A 22,886-nucleotide genomic window follows, 5' to 3' on the forward strand; every position below is an offset into this window, starting at 1 on the left:
TGGCAGTGTCATTTGAAAGAGGAATCAAATCAACATCTTTTATTAACTTGTTGCGAAACATAGTTTTTGCCACATCTTTTATAGCTGGAAGTAGTAAATTTTCCCCGATAGAATGAGGTTTCCGTTTTTGCTATGCACAAACTTAAGTGATAGGATGCTTCCAGTGCCTTGCTATTAATAGAACCCATGACCAAAACTATATCTTTCCCAATTTAATGTCCCCAAGCGTCGCTGAAAAAATTCAATTAGCTTATTTTTCACATCACAATGTTTAGTTTCTAAATGTTGTCAGAGTTTCGCAGGTTTCATGCACTTGTTCCAAAACACTACATAACACAAAACACATTGATGTTTGTATTAACTTTCATCTCCACACCAAGTAAACCCAAATTCCAAATATGAACTGTTATATTTCCTACTGTATTTTTTCTTTGAACTGCTTGTTTCTTCTACTTTAATAGTATCAATTTACTCATCATTACAGCACGTGTATCACAATTAGGGTTAGCATCACCTGTTTCATTTGCTTTGCTTTTCAAAGTCCTAGTTCTAAGCCACTTTTCCATTATTAAAAACATTTCCGAAAAATATATAAATACTGGGGTTAACTCACGACACACTTTGTCCAAGTATCACTTAAAACTTCTGAAGATATACTGAGCCTTGGTTGGAGGGAAACCTTCAATAATAAAAATCAATAAACAACAAGCAATCGTTTGAAATGTGGATAACACATGTTTACTTTAAATCTTACAAAACTGCAAGGAAAGGCGAAAGCAATAAAACCATACTGTTCACTTCGCCCCTCTTTTATGACTCGTCATTCTGCTGCTACAATAATTTGTAGTGACAGAATGTTCATTCCATGAAATTCTGACGCCATTTGTTGGTTTTTTTAAGTATCCATTTTATTTCAATAATTTTTACTTACTATATATGTCGGCATATAAGACGACTCTCAAATACTACAGAAAACCGCTCAAAATCGTGGGTCGTCTTATAGGGCAAGTATAAAAAGGGAAGCTTAATTTGTTGGATGAACATTTAGGTAGTTACAATACATCGTTATATAAAAAAACAGGCAGTGTTTATAAACAAATCAGATTAATTTTTCGTTACATAAATTTATTTAAAATATTACAATAAATGTAAGTCTTAAAAAACAAATAATAATTATTAATCTCAATTTTCATGTTAATTTTCTTCATCATCTGTTGAAAATAGTTCTTCAGATTCATTGTTTAAATGATCGTCATATGGATCCCAGTTTGAATCCGGTGAACTGATTTTGTTTTCATTGTGATCAGTGTCCCACTACAGATCATCTTCCGTACCATCCATAAGATTAGAGATACCACACATTTAAAATGATTTTATTACAGTCTCTACTTTTACTTTATTCCATGCTTTGATCACAAAATTGCACAACATATCAAGTGATGCAGCGTGCATAGATCTGTTTGTAAACGATTTTTCACCAGTCAACATCCAATTATTCCACTTTTCTCGCATGTGATCTTTAAATGGTTTGTTCAAGCAGACATCTAGTGGTTGCAATATAGAAGTTAAACTACCTGGTATAGTTCGCCCACCATTTCTAGATCCCTTGTTGGATTTGTGCCAAGAATAGTCGATTCATGCTGAAGGGGAGAAAGAAATGAAGGATGTACGAATTGGTCGCCAACATGCGAAATCACGTGCTTTCTTGTCTGTCGCTGTACTAGCTTGATTTTTGTTGTTCTCTTTTTGCATTATTTTTTTATTATTAATTTGTATGATGGATCCAGTACAGTCAATAAGTTCTATTGTTACACGTTTCAGTAGCTCTTGCAAAAGAATATTGAATAATGTGCTGACATTCTGCGAAAAAGAATCGTCAGAAGGCCGTCTTCTTGTTCCCCTTTCTCAAGTCATAAAATGTGCAAGTGCAATTGCGGGCGTATCGGGGTCGACTGTTAAAAGAATTCGTAGGGAATCAAAAGGTGAAGGTAAGCCAAAATTTAAATCTCCTAAAAAAAAAAAAAAAAAAGCGCCAGAGTAAAACCATCGAAACCGTAGCTTTGGATGATTTTGATGTAGACGTTATAAGAAGAGCTATTCACGAATTTTACGTATTCGAGAAAAGAGTGCCAACTGTTCCGAAATTGATTCCTGTGCTTAAAGAAAAAATTAATTTTCCTTGGAAAAGAGAAACTTTAAGGAAAATACTTCATGAAATCGGATTCTGTTTTAAAAAGTCCCAGAATAAAAGGAAACTTATCATGGAACGAAGTGACATTGTTTTATGTAGAACGTAGTATTTGCACGTATTAACACTCTACGTACATTTTTCCAACTGTTATACAAGCAAAATAGTTACACTTTAAAAACAACAATGTTCGTAAAAGAAAAGCTAAATTTTCCGACCTGTAATAATAAACAAACTCAGTTTGTTTATTATTACCTCCCAGAAGAAAGACTGATTACCCTATTATCGGAATGGATTCTCCTTTTTCTGACATGCGCAGTAGTTTCGAGGGACCTCAAATCGGTGGGCGAACTATATAATAGCAATTTTTGTGTTTTTTTTTCTAGAAGACTTTTAGTATTCTCAGTTAAATGACTACAAAACATATCCCATACTAATAAACTATGTTTCTTCATTATATCTCCTGGTCGCATGTTCACGCATTATTTATCCATAATTTCACACCATTTTTGTCATTGTGTGGGATAAAAGCTGTACTCCTGTCATAGAAGTGGATTACTGCTCTCGTATTTTTAAAGAAGCCAACAGTCGCCCGTTCTATAGAAAATCTTAATAGGAATCAAGGTTTAATCTTATTCAAGATCTGGAAGACCCTAATTAGATCTCTAAACACACAAGAAATGAACTTTAGTACCAACTATAAAACATTTCTAAACAACAACAAGTGACATCATGTATGTGCCACACATGTATTGCACACGTTCAGTGTTGTTTTGTAATTTATAATTAGAATTCTGTTAATGTCTAGTCTGTAACATGTTTTGTTAGCTTTAGTTCCTATCATCAGTCCTGTACCCTGAAGATGCCAACAGCTCAAATTGGTGAAACTAGTTGGTATTAAATAGTTTTTTCTCAGACACCTGATCGACATTTCCCAAACAGTCAATTTACATAGCTTCTGTGGTCAAGAAAAAATATCGTTTAATATGACATTCTGTCTTTGTTCGAATACCCATTCTGCAACGAGATTTTCCAGTTGTGGCCATCGGGTGATCCCCGTTCTCATCACAAATTTTTTCTTTGCCTTTTTAAAAATATCTTCTTTCTTCCTCCATTCTCTTACCATCTTCTCGGTTAAGTCAAACTTTCTTGCAGCAGCAGTTATTACTTTGCTTTGCCATTTCAATTACCCTTATTTAAAATCGAGCTTCATACTTTCTTCGTTTTTTTGCTAGTTCCATGATTTTAAATGATAACAATTTTAATAATCCTAAAATTAAAAAAAATGCAAAAATAATAATTATAAAAATTAATGGGGCTAATCACTTTCAATTAGGGTAATTCACGTAAATACAAAATCTATGCTAAAAAAATAACAGATATAACAACAATACCTAATGTTGCATTAATACAAGAAAGAAGAAATTGGGGGGGGGGGATCGTCTTTTACAACCGACATAAGCTTAAAACCTAAAAATAGCCTAAAATTTGCATCATCTTATACGTCGGTCGTCTTATATGCCAACATATATGGTACTTATTTAATTTTAATTTGTTTTGTTTGGATAATTAATATACGAGTATGTACATTTATTTATTTAAGTCTGCCTGCAGACCACAGGTTGAGAAACCCTGACTTATAGGAAGTAGGTAAGGCCTTTTAACCCTATCTGGCTTTTGGAGACTGAGTGGGCAGTTCAATCTCCACCAACAGCTAATCGGAGATAGCTGGCCCATGTCTATCACTAATTATATGTGGCTCTGATCAAGAGATGGGCAAACAAGTGCTGCCATCTCTTGGTACCTAAGCCTAACAGGATATGCTACTGTATGAAATAATGTGGGGTTCTACGGTCGATTTTCTTGAGTTTACAGGATGAAAAACCCGAGTTTCTGGGAGAAAAAAAACGCTTCCTTATTGAAATAAATTACAATAAAATAATTTATTGTAACATTTATTACAACGAAGATAATTGTTATCTTCTACTTCCAGGGTAAATTTGATTCTTGGGTTAACTGAATTAATTTTTTCAAGAAATTCATAAAAACCAGACAAGGAGGAATTCTTGAGGAGTTCTATATACAGTTTTCAGTATATAATAAACCAACTCATAATGGTAAATACATTGATTCTAACTCATATCATCACCCTTGTCAGAAATGTGGTGTAATCAAATCTTTAGTAGATAAAACTTATAAAATATGTTCTACGGATTCTTTTCTAAACAAACTTTTAGAAGAGAATCTAAACTGTTTATTATCAGAACTACCTTTATCTCTAATGGTTATAATGCAAAATCTACCGATAAAATAATCAATAATTATGGTTGACATCTTAACCTACCTCAAGAAGAAATTGTCAGAATGTGTATTCCATATGTTATAGGACTTTCAGAAAAAATACCAAGACTACTTTGACAGATTAACTTACAAGTCTCTTTCCATTCAGCTTGCAAACTTAATATCTTACTTATCTCACCTAAAAATAAATGTCCTCCTCTTTCTTATCCTGGAGTTTGCAGAATCCCCTGCTCTTGTGGCTTATGTTATTATTGACAGACTAGTTGTTTTGAACAAATTTGTCTTGAAGGACATCAAGAATATATTTCATTTAAAGAGCCAAACAAATTGGTTCAGCAAGCCATGCATTATCTACAAAACACAGAATTCAGTGAAAAAAAAACTAAGTGTTACACAAAAGTTATTTTCTTTTGGAAAGCCAGTACAAACAAAGCTGTGAAGCACATATTCATGACCTAAACCTGAACAAAAATGATTGCCTAAAAATTTCTCAATTTTGGGAAGTTATACTGACTAGTACTCACCATTCATGTGTTCCTAACTTTGCAATTAATTTATTGTTCATATTTAAAAATAATTTATTAACTAAATTATTTTATTGTAATTTGGATAACTATTAATGCAGATAGTTATCCTCCTGTAGCTGATAGCACATATCACACGCTTTCAATTGGCTTGATATTCTTTTTTTTTGTGTGTGTGTGTTTTCCTATAATTGTATTGACAATGGCTAAGAAACTTCGATAAAAATTTTACAAATAATGACATTTAAATTAATGTAAATGATTGTGTTATTAATATGTTATGAATTCTTCTTATGCCTCAATTTTTAGAACATCCTTGTTATATTCTCAAAATTTCTCAACTATTTGCAGGGAAGTGAAAATATGATCTTACCAACTTCTGTTTGGTCTAAACCCAGCTTGTTCTCCAAGTTTCTCATCCACAATTTTTCTTAGCCTCAAGTATAATTATGGAGAGAAATTCTAACATAATTCTCACATTCAGTTTTATTGCTGTCCTTTTATAGATGGGAATTATGTGACCTTCAATCATCTGGAATTTTACCCTCTGACCAGCCTTCTGAATTATGCAGAGTAACCACTGTAAAATGTTGATATCTTCATGTCTGAGCACTGCTTTCCTTTATATTCTTTATCTTCTTTTTATTGATGACTCCACACATGAAAGGTAACAACACCTACCACACTACAGTGCCAAGCGATTAAGGAGAAAAATGTAGCCTGTTGATATGTTTTATTAAAGAGTGGGAAGTTGTACTTTGCAGGAAAAACAGTATGGGGAAGACTGTCCCGAAGAATAGAAGTAGATGGAATGAAGGAAGCTGATGTGAAGTTAGTTCAGTGTGTTTGGAGCTGGACAGTGTATGAGTGTTGGTCAGTGGCTGCTCTAGTTCTTATGTGGTTAGAAAATAGTAGAGGAATGGCAGCAGTCAATTCAGAGGAGCAATGTCCACGAAAGTACCTACAGAAAAGGCACAGTGCACCTATGATAATGTGACTGAAGGGAATCTGTGAGGGAAGGGTAATTTATTATGCAGATTGCTTTCTGAATATCATCAAGAATTCTTAGGAAGGTCTTGAATGCTCCACCCCAAATGCAGGAACCATACTCCAAAGTTGGTCAGATTTCAGACTTATAGAATTGAGAGGAAGAGAAGTAATGTTTAGAACGGAAAAGAACATCAAGCTTTTTAGAGGATAAGGAGGAGGCTATGTAATATGTTTGTGTCAGGATAAAATGGATGTGACAGTCAACCTAAGAAGAGAAGTTTGATCTTGAAAGGAAACTGGAACATTATCAAAAATGAGAGAGGATGAGGTAGGATTTTTCTTGTGGGTAACATAAGACAGGCTTGAGTTTTTTTGGCATGGAAATTTACTAAGTTGTCTTCGCCCCATTTCAGGATGTTGAAGTGGTCAGTGTTCAGGTCATTAGTTATAGAAGATCTTGAGGCATATAACATTAGAGTACAGAAGCATTTATTGAATGAGTAAGAGGAATGAAAAGTACTGCTATTAGCAAAGCTGTGAATAGAATTTGAAGTCAGAAAAAGAAGGTCATTGATGTAAAGGAGGAAGAGCATGGGGTGACAGCATCTACAGACATCCACAGTGTATTTGAAGGAGAGCTGGTTAAGAAAAGTTCAAGAATGGTGGTAGAATGATGAGGATTATCTGATATTCTGGTTGGTAGATTGACTATTTGTGTTAGGTCATGACTGATGGTATATGATTCCATTCCCTTCCAGCTTGATCTGTGAATATGGAGTGGGAGACCAGTTAGTATTATGGATGTTAAAGTCCCGAAGGGGGACAATTTCACAATTTGGGTAATTGGTTTGTAAGAAATTAAAGTAAGCAATAAAGGCAGCAAATGAAGGCTGTAAAGTGATGTAAGGAAATCTTCAGTGCCAGAGTAGATCAAAAAGTGGGGATTCCAAGTTGGAAAGCCTTTAACAAGGGATATCAGATTTCACAAAAACACATGTTCTGCTCTTTTGCAGAATGCATCATGCAGGATGTAGTTGGAATTGTTGAGGTGTACTGTGTCGTGGAGGGTGCCAACTAAGGTTCTATTAAGAAAAAGAGATCAGGTTTTGCTATCTGTAAGTAGTGGTGTATAATGTTTGTATTAACCTTGAATGTTGGTAAAATGAATATGGAAGTATTTTTTTATTGGAAAAAGTTTAGGTATTATTTTGGGTGGGTTGGGGTGTATTTTTATTATTTGTTCAATTTTTTTTGTTATATTTCTCATATTTTTAGATTTTTTTGTTATTTTTTATGGGAGATTTTTTCAATCTGCAGTTAAAACACTAATATTTTTATGACTGACTTTCATGTGTAGGATGGTTGATTCAAAAAAATCAAAGAGTAGTGCATACAGCTGGGATGAGGGACTTGTTTGTATAATTCACATACACGGAGTACCTAGACTTCTACAATTTCAATGAAATTAGAAAACCACTTAACCCTGAAAGCAACTAGATGCGATTTTTTTTTACTTGTGAAGTATTCACATTCCCCCCCTTTTTTTTTAGAAAAGGAGGAAACAGTACCAAAAAGTAGAAAAGTATAGATCCTGCAATCCGAGTGCTTGCCAATAAATCAGCTTTGATGTGTTGCAATCATATCACTCTGCAAATAATTCAGATTGTTTTGAGTACAATATGCCCAAGCTTGAAGCAATAAAAAAAATCACTTAAGCACTAAACATAAATGATTGATATATCATTTTGTTTGCAAGAAAACTTCTTAAATGAATAACAGCACACATATAACTACAGTATTTTAAACTTTTTAAAAACAGTTCAGACAAAGTATTTTTAGACATAGAACTGAACAATGTAAAATGTTTTCTTTTTTTCCCCCTCAGAATGTTAGGTTCTTAAATGGCCTAATACAAGTACTTTTAATATACTTATCACAGGAAACCAAAACATAAACAAAAAACATAATTCTCAATTAAAAAATAAAATAATTTATTTTGTATAAATGAATATTAACAACAAATAAAACATATTCTATTTACAATCAAGAAAATAAAAAGTTGTTAAAATTACACACAGATTTAAGAGTGCTTAAAAGTACTTTTAAATCTGTATGGCTTCTCTTGTTAGCATTTATAAGAAGAATCACATTAATTTTATCTAGTTAGCACCTTTATGCCTCTCTCTTTAAAGAGAGCAACGGTAATCTTCCATTACACTATCATTTCATTTTCCTTAGGATCTGCATCTTTTACCATGATGTTGTCATGGAGCAATTCACGCCCTGCTTGTCACTGATCATGGCAACATTTTCAAGCAAAGAAATTCAGGTAGAAATAAAAGAAGCAAATCTTCAATAACAGCCTGATCCCTCCCCCAATCTTGTGATAGTTTGTTATAAGTTGATCAACTGGTTCTTTATAACATTCAATTTTATCGATGTCCGAAACCCTTCAGCAATATCTTTGAACAGTTTCCAGGCTTCTAGTTCAATTTTAGTCTTTGTCTTTTCCAATTCTTCATCTTTTTAATACTTCCATAATTTGAAAATTCAAATATATTAGTTAAATGGTTAAATCAGTTAAGTGGTTAGAATTTTTTTTTTTTTTATGTTGTTCCCACCTATGAAAGGTTATTTGCAAACATATAAGACATTTTGTACCATGGATGAGCTAAGAATCTTTTTTTTCTATTTTTATCAATTTTATATAATTTTTGTATTTTTAATTAATTTTTTACACAGTCTGAAAACTAAACATGGAACTTATTGGATGCTGCTTCAGGCCTTCCAATAAGCAGGGTGGTGATGGTGGTGGTCTCACACTAGACAATGAAATTCATCTCTCATATAAAGACAATCACAAACATCCATGCTCATGGTGGGATGTGAACCTGCGGCCTGTTAGTTGGATAGTGGGTATATTAACCACTCGGCTAACTAGGCTGGCAAATATCTGCTCTCCATCCTTTAGGCTGTGGGTTTAAATTCCACCATAAGCATGTATGTTCTGTGAATGTCATTAAGTATAAGAGGAATTTCATCACTTGGTAAGACCACATTTCACATTCGCAGTAATGAATTTATGCAGTCATTAGTATGAATGATGTTGTGTCACTACTAAACACTTGAAAATGAACTACATAGATAACAAACATTTTAATTTGTTTTGCAACTGATAAATTTTAAATGTGACATAACAATAAAGTAAACAAAAAAAAGTAGATTCCAATAAACTGACTTTATATTACACCATTTCATGATATAAGACTTCCAATATGTTCAAACCTTGATGATTCCATTCATTTTTAAATTACTGCTATAAAAACAATGTATACTAGTGGTGGTGAGCAGTAGACAGTGCTGTGTGTGTTGATGGTGGTAGTAGTAGTATTATGTAATTTGGAGGATTAAATAAGGGAGACAGTGAGTTGTAGTAGAGTAGTGTGCCCTCCCATGATGAGTCCTTGGAGGTGTCACATAATAATAATAAAAACAATTAAGTGACTGTAATTTAAAATATTAATATTACAATTCCTAATATAACAAACTTATATGGACCAAAGGAATAGTTTGTTATAGTGGCAAGTACTATTATAGCAAATTTTTCTTAAGCACAATACTGATGATCTGGAACTTGCGTTGAGCTCTTTGTTAATTTGTTATAGTGATTGTATTTACTATAGTAGTGTTTACTATAGCAACAGTTGATTATTTACTGATTAACTAATTCAGATAAAACATTCCAAAATTTATCTTCTTGAAATATGCTGGTCACCTAAATTAAGTTCAGCTACAAAAAACACATTTTAATTTGTTGACCAGCATTAATTATTATGATAAAAAAAAATTGCAATTCAATAAAAAACAAATCCTGAAACATTTTGGTCACCTTAATACTTTCAACAGTAGGATATAGTGGCCACTCTATAAAATGTTCTGCAATGCAATCATCTGTAACAGCTTAACAAACTCACTCTTTCATGCCTTCTGAAAATATGCATATATGTTTGTTTGAATTGTGAAAAAAAAAAAAAAAAAGACAATAATCAACATACTGAACTGAATATTTATGGTTTGATGTGCAATAATGTTTTATACAGACTTTTAACGTTGCATTAAAAAAAAAAAAAAAGCATACAATAACTGATCTTAGTTGACCTGCAGGCACATGAATGGTATAAAGCCCAGGCCAGAAGGGTAACAAGTGTGGTAAGAAAAGCAAAAGCAGATTATCAAAGAACATTAGCCATGCAGGCTAAAGAGAATCCCAAACAGTTTTTTCGATATGTTGCAAGTAAAAGAAAAAATGTATACAGCAGATTGATTTTAAGGAATACCGATGGTAGGGAGGTAACCGAATCAGCTGATAGTAGAATTACTGAGAGAGCAATTTACAAGAGTATATCATCCAGGTGGTGACATTGCAGAAATGAAAGAACCAGCAGCTTATAGGGGAATTGTGGTGAATGAAGTAGAGGTGAATAGTCTATTACAAAACCTCAATGTCAATTCATCTGCAAGATTGGTTGGTATACCAGCTCATGTCGTATGAGAAGCAGCTAAAGAAATGTTAGTGCCTTTGACCATTTTGTTTAATTTGAGTCTTGGGTCTGGGTTAGTCCCAAGGGGGATAGAAAGAGGGGAAAATAGTTCCACTGCATAAAGGGGGTTCCAAGACTGCTGTTGAAAATTACTGGCCGATCAGCATATTAGGAATTGTTGTCAAGGTCTTGGAGAAAATAGTCAACAGGAAAATACAAGACTGGATAGATGAAAATGGGATACTGTATGGGGGCAGCATGGTTTTGTGAAGGGTATTTCATGCCTCAGTAACTTGCTCACATTCTATAACACAGTGACGGCTGAACTGGATAAGGGTAACGGGTTTCCAGTGATTCTACTGGACCTTGCTAAAGCCTTTGATAGGATACCACTTGGAATTCTAATCAGTAAACTGCAGCATATGAGAATGGATATAGGGTTGGTGAGATGGATAGGAGGGTGGTTGATGGAGAGATATCAGAGAGTGGTTTATTCAGGAGTAGAGTCCAAAAGACGGCCTGTGACTAGTGGTGTGCCGCAGGGTTCTGTTCTTGGAACACTACTGTTTAATTTGTTCATTAACAATATAGGAAAGGATCCGAGAGGAACTGTGCATCTGTTTGCGGATGATGCAAAGTTGGGTAGAGCAATAGTGAATGCTCAGGATGTCAAAATTTTGCAGGATGATTTGGATAGTTTGGAGGACTGGGCTAAGGAGAATGGATGTCAATTTAATGTGGAAAAATGTCAGGTTTTGCATTTTGGGGTGAAAAGATTAGCAGCAGTATATCACACTGGTGGAACTGTGCTCCAGGAGATTGATGAGGCCAGGGATTTGGGAGTGTTGGTGGATAGGGAGTTGAAGTTTAGGGGACACATCACAAAAGCAGCAAAATCAGCTCATCAAATCATTTGGATGCTGAAAAATACTTTAACAAGCAGAGACAAATAGGTTATCGTTCCTCTGTATAGAACCTTGATAAGACCCTATCTACACTATTGTGCCCAGATATGGGCACCAGGGTTTCTTCTTGATGGAGAGGAGGAGAGGATCCAAAGACGAGTGACCAAGATAATAGCAGGTCTATGGAATGAACCTTATGAGAACAGGTTGAAGATTTGTGGGCTGCAGAAATTGATTAATAGGCGGAAAAGGGGTGATATGATTGAGACATTCAAATTACTGAAGGGTTTCTATAAGATTAATTCAGAAGATATTTTTGAGAATAGGACTGGTAGTGGGAGGACTAGGGGCCATCCATGGAAGCCTGGTGAGTGTGATTAGCAAGGGTGTTAGAGCTAGGTTTTTTACTTGTTGAGTGGTAAATGAGTGGAATAAGCTGCAAGAGTCTGTTGTGGGTGCCATGACTGTAAATGAGTTCAAGGTGAAGTATGATAGATACTGTGTGAATGTTGAATAGTTGTTCTTGATTAGAGCTAGGTTTTTTACTTGTTGAGTGGTAAATGAGTGGAATAAGCTGCAAGAGTCTGTTGTGGGTGCCATGACTGTAAATGAGTTCAAGGTGAAGTATGATAGATACTGTGTGAATGTTGAATAGTTGTTCTTGACATGATATTGGGCCTTCCTCGATGAGTATAAGGATTCCTTGGAGCTGCCCGTAATAATAATAATAATTAGTTAGCAGTTAGACTTTTAGCTTGGGAACTTAATCAACTTTTATAATATTACTTCTGTGGAAAAACTAAGTCCTACTAAACAAAAGAGTTGCAACTGAATTTTCATAATGCCCCTCCCAAGCTTGTTACTTCTTTGCAAGTCCAGTTATTTGAATGTTATATTTAAAAATTATGTTCATGGTTTGTCATGGAGTTATCCAATGTAGAGAAATGAAATGTAGTGCAGGTCAATTCCCCCCCCCCCAATAAAATGTGATGGACAGTAAGATTTGAATTCCAAGACAAGGAGGTGCAACTCTATTTTAAATTGTTTTTCTATTATTTTTATTTACACTTTTATAAATATTTTAAGAAAAAATACAAACACTCTCTCTCTCTCTATATATATATACACATTCATTTATATATAACTGTTATCATCTAACCAGTTTCTGTAAACTAGAAAGCTCATCTGGAATCCAATCTATGTTTGTTCGATTCAATTTGAGCCATCGTAAACCAGTCATTTCTGCCACAGCTTTTGGAAAATAGTCCTCCTGAAAAAAAGAGTACAAGAAAATTTCATGCTGTAATGTCCCATTTTTTAATTTCAATAGTTCAGTTTTAGATTACATTTAAATAAAATAAGTTTATTTTTTTTAAAATCTTAATTAGAATTAAAAAAACAACAAAAAACAACCCTATTCAAAAAAATAAGTATCCATAGACATCGGTACTGAGGAGAATGCTGACCAGCAGGAATAAGATAATAGTACTACTGTATAAATCCTTTATTGGCATACATCTGGTTTACTGTGTAGGATTTGAACAGTGATGAAGTACTTATAGAGAGGATGGACACAGACAGATCACAAAAATGATATTGGGATCGCAGAACATTGGTTATGAGGAGAAACTGAGGGAATGTAATCTGCAGGGTAGTGAAAAGGAGTAGTGATATAACTGAGATGTATAAGCTGTTGAAAAGTATTACTAGATTGACACTGAGAAGGTTTATCACACAGCAGAATAAAAAAGAACAAGGGACAGCCCTAGAAGTTGAGAAAACATGAAGCAAAGGATGAGAAGTAAGTGGCACTAGTGTCCTTGGTAAATGTGGCGGTCGTGTTTAGCTAGTCTAGAAAACGTGTTTTTAAAGTTAAATATAGTGTGGCTTTTTGTCACAAATTGTGCTGCAGTTGTGTATTGGTTAGATACAAGTGTCCTTCAGTGGTGTTATTGTTTGGAAGTGTGTTGTATATATTGTGTTTTCACTGCCGTTTGTTTCACTATTTCAACGTGTAAAGATGGCGTCCAACAAGAAACGTACGTCAGTGGCGCGCAAGACTTCTACTTCTACACGAAAGGCTGGCTCAGCGTTAGATTTTTCGCAATGGATGCATTGCAGAAACTGCTACATGTATGCGCCGAAGAATGTGAAGGATCTGTGGTCGGTCTGGCTAAATGAGAAGAACGAAAATGTCGACGTATGTGAGAAGTGTCGGGATAGGCTGGAGCGTTTAGGAATGGAAGCTGACATTGTGACCATAGAGGAAGAACTTCGGCAGGAGTTTATGAAAATGAAAAATGACCTTCATCTTCTTCATGAGGAAGTGGAAGTGCAAGGTAAGGAGATACTGGAAGTTAAAGCTGAGTTTAATGTGTTAAACAGAGAAATTAGGACTATAGAGATTACTTTAGCTGAAGTAACTAGAACAGGATTACATATGGGGGAGTCTTTGGTGAATGATGCAGTAATAAATAGTATGGGAGTGATTGGGAGTCAACAAAATAAAACCACAAGTGGCCTAGAAGAAACGAGATGTTGTGAGAGTGAGGGGGTAAGTAATAGAGCATTGCGTAATGAAGCTGGGAGAGTCATGCTGAATAGCGTAGAGAATGAGTCCATAAGTGTGGACTTGAATGAAATTAAGAGTGGTATGCATGAGGAGTCCTTGGCTGGTGGGACAATAGAAAGAGTGGCTTTAGCAATAAAGAGAGAGCATGAAGCAGACAACATGATAGTTATGGTGGGTACGAATGACCTGAGAGGTAGTATAAATCGGGTAGGAAAAGATTTAAGAACATTATTAGATATTGTGAAGAGGAAAAGTGTCAATAGGAAGATTGTGTGTGTGTGTGTGTGTGTGTGTGTGTGTGTGTGTGTGTGTGTGTGTGTGTGCGCACGCGCGCGCGCACTGCCTCATTTTGAAAATTACGAGTTAAGTAGACGAGCAATGATAATGAATGATATAATTGCAAGAATGTGCAAAAAAAAGAGGTCTGGAATTTGTTGATGTTTGGAGTGTGTTTGAAGGTAAAAGGCAGTTATATGCTAGAGATGAACTGCATCTTAACATGGAAGGACATAAGCGATTGAAGAAGTTATTGTTTTCTGAACAAGTTGAAGTTATTGGGCAGGGAAACTAATATTGAAAAGGTTGAGTGTAAGAGAGAGAGAAACTTTAGCACTGATTGTATATTTATTGATCCTTATATGCAGAATAAATTGCAGAAGAAAGGGGATAAAAATCGGCATGGGACTACGGAAGTTAGTGACTTATATATCAGTTCTAAAGCCGGTACAAGATCTAGAGGGAATCTGCAATTTTTGTATACCAATGCTAGAAGCATTCTAAATAAGAGAGAAAATTTTGGCATTAGTCAGTGCAATCTCACCAAAAGTTGTAGCCATTAGTGAAACTTGGCTGTCAGCAGAAGATGTGGTCACTGGAATTGAATGTGATGGGTACAGTATTTTCAGAGAGGATAGAGAAGATAGAACAGGGGGAGGAGTACTGTTGATGATAGCTGATGTGTTGCAGCCAAAGAAAGTAGTATATCAAGATGATAGACATGTGAATGAGAGTTCATTTGAGGCAGTCTGGTGCAAAATAGTGACCAATGCAACCAAATATACAGTTGGATGCTGCTATAGGCCAGGGAGTACAGGGGGAGATATTGAATTCATGCATCAGCAAATTAGTGCTATGAGTGACTTCGGAATTTATGCATCAGCAAATTAGTGCTATGAGTGAAGGCTTAGTGATTATTATGGGGGATTTTAATTACGGTGATATCAATTGGAAGGAGGAAATATCACATAGCAAAAAGGAAAATGTGTTCATACATCTTCTACGAGATAATTACTTGAAACAGCACATAACTGAAGGGACACGTGGTGTGAGAGTGTTGGACCTGGCTATTGGTTCAGAAGTTATATGCATAAGTAAGGTGTCCTCGTTACCTCCAATTGGTGAAAGCGATCATGTGGTATTGACTTGGGAGGTTGCAAAATCTGTGGATTTTTCTGTTAGGAAGGGGTATATACGGAACTACAGGTTAGGCAATTATAACAAGCTTCGGAGTGAGCTTGCAGCCATCCCATGGCAGAACATATTGCAGGGAAAAGATGTTAGCAGTGCATGGGATAAAATCAGCGGGTATCTGAGGAAAGCAATATCAGATTGTGTCCCCATGGTCAGGAGGTCAAACAAGGCAGGCGTTAGATGGATGAGTAGTAGTATCAAGCTTGATCTGCAAAAAAAGAAAATGTTATGGAGAATTTACAAGGAGAAAGGCGACCAGTACACCCATGAGCAGTACAAGGCTCAAGCTAGGAAGGTTACCAGCATAGTAAGAAAAGCTAAATCAGATTATGAGAAGACCTTAGCCAAAGAGATCACGGGTAATCCCAAAGAGTTCTTCAGCTATGTGGCAAGTAAGAGGAAGAATGACTACGGAAGGATAACTTTAGTGGGTGCTGATGGTATTGAGGTGACAAAATCAGATGTAATAGTCAAGTTACTGAGTGATCACTTTTCAAAGTCTATCACCCAAGTGAGGATATCTCTATACCTGCAGCAATACCTAATGTGAGAATTGAAGCTAAAGAATCAGAGGTATTAAATATATTGCAAAATTTAAATGCAAACACTACTGTAGGCTTAGATGGAATATCAGCTCGGGTGTTGCGTGAATGTGCAAATGAATTGCCAACCCCTCTTACTTGGATATTTAATTTAAGTTTGAACTCTGGTATTGTCCCTAGGGAGTGGAAGTTAGGCAAAGTGGTTCCTTTGCATAAGGATGGCTCTAAAACTGCGGAAGTTAATTACAGACCAATCACATCTCAGGAGTAGTGGTAAAAGTATCGGAAAAGTTGGTTAAAGACAAAATCCATAGAACACTGTTACGCAAATTGGAGCAAATGGGAATGGATATTAAATTGGTGATATGGATAAGAGAATGGCTCAGAGAGAGATACCATAAGGTGGTGTATGGAAGAGCCGAGTCCAGAATGAGGCAGGTGACCAGTGGTGTACCTCAGGGATCTGTGCTTGGGCCAATGTTGTTTAATTTGTATATAAATGATATAGGAAATGGCTTAAAGGGAGATATTCAGTTGTTTGCTGACGATGCAAAGTTGTGTAGCGCAATAAAAAATCAAGCTGATGTTGAAAGTTTGCAGGATGATTTAAATAAGCTGGTAAAATGGGCAAAAGATAATGGATGTCAGTTCAATGTGGAAAAGTGTAAAGTCATGCATTTTGGGATTAAAAGATTACCAGCTGTGTACTACATTGATGGAAAGGTACTCCAAGAGATTGATGAGGCTAGCGACTTAGGAGTATTGGTGGATAGGGAGATGAAATTCAGAGGACACACTGCTAAGGTGTCCAAGATTGCACATAGGATTACTTGGTTGTTGAGGAACACACTGACATCCAGAGATAAAGAGGTTATTATTCCTCTTTATAAAGCATTGATACTTCCACATTTGGATTACTGTGTTCAGGTCTGGTCACCTGGATTCCTTGGAGATGAGGAAGCTGTGGAGAGTGTTCAGAGAAGAGTGACCAAGTTTGTGAGTGATATAAAAAATGCCCCCTACATTGATAGATTGAGAGCATGTGGATTGCAGAGATTGGTTGATAGGCGAAGAAGAGGGGATATGATAGAAACATTTAAATTACTGAAAGGTTTTTATAGGATTGATGCAGGGGAAATGTTTCAGCTGTGTGATAGTGATGGAAGAACAAGAGGTCATCTCTGGAAATTAAAGAAGAGTGTGGTTAACAAAGGTGTCAGAACAAGGTTTTTTGCCTGGAGGGTGGTGAATGAGTGGAATTCATTGCCTGACTTAGTGGTGAGCTCTTCATCTGTAAATGAATTCAAGAAGAGATATGACAGATACTGTTTGCTAGTTTGGGTCTCCCGCGATGAGTCTACTGACTCCATGGAGATACCCATAATAATAATAATAATAATAATAATGAGACATCATTGGTAAATATAAAATCATAATCCGAACTCATAAAAGAATAATGAATTACAAACAGAATTAAACTCATAAAAGGATAATAAAATACAAGAAAAATTTAAAACCCAATTGTAGCATAAAATATATTAAAAAATTTTTACCACAAGGGAATAAAGTAAAGATTAAAAATATATGGAAAATGTAGAAGGACCTCTGTAAAACAAATGTGAAGTATTCCTCATCAGACCTTGTCAAACCACAAGACTTGACACAACTTCTATTCTATTACCATGTTTATTGTACCTTGCCTTAACTTCATTCACTGTTCTAGGCACTCACCATTTCTGATTATAATAATGCATTCCATTTACCCTCCTAACTCCCTATAGGAAAAAAAATCTACTTCCACACACTTTATGCACTTTCTGAGATGGATGTTTGTTCTTGCCAACCCTACACCACTTTGAAAAATCTTTTCAGTTCATCAATGTAGTTAAGATTGAGAATACTTTAGCAACATATTCCTTTTTCCTCTAAACGTCATCCAGAATTTAATCATTTCCTTCCCCTTAAAACATAAAAATAAATAACAAGTGAGAAATCTTGTAGATAGGCTTATATGCTGGTAACACATGACTATTAAATTATTTCAGGAATTTTCAACGTATACCGGAATATTAATTAAAAGAAACTTTGATAAATACTTCCTATATTTTGGCAATGTCACCTCAACAATGTCACACTGCCAAAATATAGGAAGTATTTATCAAAGTTTCTTTTAATTAATATTCTGGTAAACGTTGAAAATTCCTGAAATAACTTAATAGTCAAGTGAGAAATCTGTGTAATCCAGACAGTCTAACCAAGACAGGCTTACAAATTTCAAGATTCCTCTAGCTGCCAATTTACCCTTCATTACTGCAATAATCCCCAAACTATCTTACTTGTGCAGTTTGTCCCTTAATCACTGACTTCTTGAAAGGCGTTTCCATTACTCAGCTGATAATAATAATGCCTGTTTGCTAGAAAGATCTATGTTTAAATCCTATCTAAAACCTCCTAGAAATTTGGGTTTTTTAATCCCAGAGAACAAACACAGTTAACAGACATAATCCAATGGCAACCTAACTTCAGTTGCTTCAGCTACAATTCCAAACAACTACCAACCTCTTATCATAACCTTAGCCAGCCAAGGTTGGTCAATTGGTAGAGCCTCTGCTACTAATGGCTCATGCAAAAAGTTAACCAAGTTTGAGCACGGATAGTAGCTGAAAGGGTCGAAATCGTTCAGTAGTGTCGGTACACTCTCCCTCGATGAGTCTTTGGACTCCTTGGAGGTGTCAAATAACAACAATATTTTTGATATCAGTATGAAAATTACATAACCAACACAAGAACCATTTTACTTGTGTGCTCCATAATGCACATTTTGAATTTAGATGCAGTATGGAAATTCCAAAATGTACATTTTGCACAAAACATACATCTCATGAGGAAAAGGGAAAAGAGTGTGCAGGAAGATGGGGAGAAAAATGATACATTCTCAAAGAAGAGAAAGAAAAGCTTCAAAAAAACTTGAGTAATTCACTCATAAGTCCTCAGATTTTATTATTGAGTCTCCATGGAGGATAGTCTCCATGGAGAAGTAATAAAATTTTAACAAATCACACTCAAGAACATTCACTATCAACCTTGCTCACTGGCCATTTTGTAGGTGTAATATTATGATGAAGATTATAATTTTTATTGAAAATAAAAGTCTTCATAATAGTATGCAGGCAGTAATGAAATTATTAAATATCTATAGTTTTAAGCATATTCAAGAAAAATAATTGTAAAAAATTTGAGATGGGGAAAAAAACATGAAAAATTATTTTAATGATGTAAAATTTAATTGAAACAATTAAAGTTTTAGTTTGCATTTGTCAGTTTTTTTAAAAAGAAACTGATACTGATTATTACATCCATGCTACATCACACCAATTCTGTCAAAAAATCAGGACTATCAAGACTGCTATGCTGTATTAATACCTCATGTTCTACAGAGGACCCATTACTCAAATAAATGAATTACATTAAATTTGCTCTTCTAAAAAATAGTTCCAATAATTCCTTTATCTCAGGCATTTAATAGTTTCAGGCTCTCAGTTCCTATATCTCAAGAGGAAACCTCTCTGATTCTTCTCCATTATATTAACAAATATTTGAATGTACTGCTAAAGTTCTGAGGCCACTCAGCATCATTCCATCCTATAAAGACATTTGATCCTTCTTTCTTCATCCACTTTACTTCTCAAGTGTCCACCAAATCACTTGCTTGTGTGGCTTGTTTTATTCTGGTCAGATCTGCTACTATATGCCAAGAAGAACATAAATCTTATATTCAGAACCATGAACCTCAGTGATTGGGCTTAAGTGAATATACCATCCCTGCTTAGCACAGTCCTTTTGAAGAAAGCCAAATTCTTACACAAGAGAAGATTCCTTATGGACCACTTATATAAAGACAACTGTGAGACTGTTTTACATCACCCAAATGTGAACAGATCTGATGGTCTTTGGTTATCCCCTATATGGAATATATTATTGTCTCAATTCACTATTAATTCCAATTTTATTATATTCTTATTATACCTATATGTACCTTTTTTAAATATTAATTATTAGGAATTTTATTGACTGGTTGTTTGCCTTACATATGCCGTGGTGGCCCTTTTTACACTGCATTATTATTGTATTTTAAATGTGTTCCACCATTTCTGCTGAACATGCTTTCAATACCAAGGCAAAAACTCATGTACCTATTCTTAGACAAAGAAAAATAACTGGTTAAAAGTTTTTTTTTTTTAACCAGTTAAAAGTTAACTGGTTAAAAATAACACAGAAATATATATGGAGAGTAGAATAATAATATTACTATGAACTTAAGTAAATGTCACTAGATCATTAGCTACACATTTTGTTCCCTGTTACTTTGCCGAAGTCATACTGTAATAGCTAGAAGAATAACATTTAAAAAACTGCAAGATGGCTCACTTCTTCCCTAGAAAGAAGTGGTGACAGTTCTACTGTTCATCTCATGCACAAATTAGGTATATTACAAATCTGACACACTAGTTCTAGTTTTGCCTCATGCAGCAATTTGTTAGAATATGGAAGCACACAAGATGAAGGATCAGCATTTAGTTTTCCACATCTGTTTTTGGTGAATATTGTAACTTGAAACCATGAATTTAAAAACGCTGGTCCACTTGCCTCATTTACAATGGCTAATCACACATGTGCAACTGGATATTATTCTTTTCATGATAATGTCTCAACATAAATCAACCGTGATCTGACCCACCTGGTTCCTTGTGATTTTTGTGTTTTTGTTTTAATTAATTTATCAGCAGTGCACAATGTTGCTCTAAATCATTCCCAAGAAATCTCTGAAAAAATTTTTTACATAAATTCAGAAATAACCACCTATAATATGAAGCTCCTATACTATTTCGTGGTTGTTTGTATCTGCTGTCCCTTACTATGCACAGTAATATTACGTAACTCTCAATTTAAAAAAAAAAAAAAGTATTGTATATTGTTTCTGTTTGTATTGATGTGAATGGGAACCTACAAAACGTCAACTTTGTGTATTCATTTCGTTACTTTCATTTTATATTCTTGCAGCACTTATCTCGTAATCCTGCATGTTTTACAGATACCGGCCAGTTGTATTATGACAGTTATTAAGTTTACCTGAAAATCATTTCTAGTAAGATCTATTCCCCTTACAAACGGCAAAACTCCCGTTGCTGCCATTTTCGAAATTGGTAATGTGGCTAAATTCTGCCCTCTCGTGTTGAATGAATGATATATATTTAAATACGTTTGTCAACAAAGAAAAGCGCGTACATTTAAAAACAAATTATAAATAAATAAATAAATAATAATAATAATTAAGATAAGAATGAAAATTCCATTATGAAAAATCAGTATAAAGCGTAGATTCCAATTAGTAAATAGAAAATATAGTGGATTGATTGGGTGTTATATATACATAAATAAAGGATAGCAGGAGAACAAGAGGTCATTCCTTGAAGTTGTACATAAGGAGGGTGTGAGCAAGGGAGTGAGGAGCAGATTTTTTGCATGGAGAGTGGTGAGTGATTGGAATGATTTGCCCGAGAGTGTGGTGTGTGCAGAGACAATGAATATATTTAAGGCACAATTAAGATGAACTGTGTGTATAACAATGGACTTCCCACGATGAGTCTTTGACTCCATGGAGGTTTTTATAATAATAATAATAATAATACTCATGATATATATATATATATGTGTATGTGTGTGTGTGTGTGTTAAACATACCAAGCTATTTTAAACCTGGTTTTACTCCATATCCCAAGTAAGCAAACAGACAACAAGTCAAGTTTGCGCCTGCAAGTGTTGCAAGTCTAGCTGACCCTGCACATAGAGCAAGACCAAGGCAACTTATGGTAAAAGTAGAACAAGCTCTGATCACTAATCTTAATATTTACCCATAATGCAAAGCACATCTCCTGGAGGTGATGTATGATGCTTTGTATTAAAGGCAAGGGGTCATTACCCAGCCCGGTTTCGACCTTTATTGAGGTCTCATCAGTGGGAGCCAGGCTAGAATTACCAAGATTTTAGTAATACAGGGTTATAAGTATTTTACTAGAACAAGTTACCATAAGGTGTTTTAACCATATTAAATAAAAATCTCAGGAGGAGATATTATTATTATTATTATTATTATTATTATCCCTGATACCTCCAAGGAGTCCGAAGACTCATCGCGGGAGGACATCTTCAACTGTCTCTACACCTTACCTCTACTACCAATCAACGCCATCTACCGCCCACCTCCAACACCACCACAACTAGTAATTTTTGTCTGTAAATTGCGTGTGTTCTGAAGGGCCAATTTGTATGTATGCGGGATGAAAAACCCGAGTTTCCGGGAGAAAAAACCCTGCTACCTCCGTATGAGATCGGCTAACTCACCATCGATTGAAATCGACCAGATAAAGATTCCTCCCGTCGCGACGAGAATCGAACTTAGGCCTATTCCAATCGAAGGGTGCAATGTACCGTCGTTCTTCCAATTGCACTACGGAGGCGCTTAAATATAGAAAATATAGAAAATATATAAATGTAGAAAGTATTTTACCTTGGGTATAATAAATATTAAAGATACTAAGCTATTTTATAAAACCAGGTTTAAAATAGCTTGGTATCTTTAACATTTATTATACCCAAGGTAAAATACTTTCTATATATATATATATATATATATATATATATATATATATTAGGGTTACTAAGTAATTTTATAAACATTATGGAAAATACTAAGAATAGTGATCAGATCTTTACCCACCTTTACAGTGAGTTGTCCTAGTGTTGTACTACCTTTAGACTTGAACTACGTTCAGTTACAAACTTAACTGTTTCC

The 22,886-nt window shown here is 34.9% G+C and overlaps 1 protein-coding gene across 2 annotated transcripts in view; it reads right to left on the reverse strand.

Moving 5' to 3' along the window:
• Positions 1 to 21,231, reverse strand: part of fliI (FLII actin remodeling protein) — a 437,463-nt gene extending 416,232 nt beyond the window's left edge. For both annotated transcript variants that reach the window (XM_090398141.1, XM_090398140.1), the window contains exons 1-2: positions 21,164 to 21,231; positions 12,609 to 12,719 (exon numbers count right to left, since the gene is read on the reverse strand). In XM_090398141.1, coding sequence (XP_090254267.1) covers positions 12,609 to 12,719; positions 21,164 to 21,226 — 174 coding nt within the window. In that variant the 5' untranslated portion in view covers positions 21,227 to 21,231. The remainder of the gene's footprint in view (positions 1 to 12,608; positions 12,720 to 21,163) is intronic.
• Positions 21,232 to 22,886: the final 1,655 nt, after the last annotated feature.

This window comes from Typopeltis vanoorti, chromosome 9, assembly GCF_054136105.1.
Source record: "Typopeltis vanoorti isolate ZY-2024b chromosome 9, IOZ_Tvanoo_1.0, whole genome shotgun sequence".
NCBI lineage: Eukaryota > Metazoa > Arthropoda > Arachnida > Uropygi > Thelyphonidae > Typopeltis > Typopeltis vanoorti.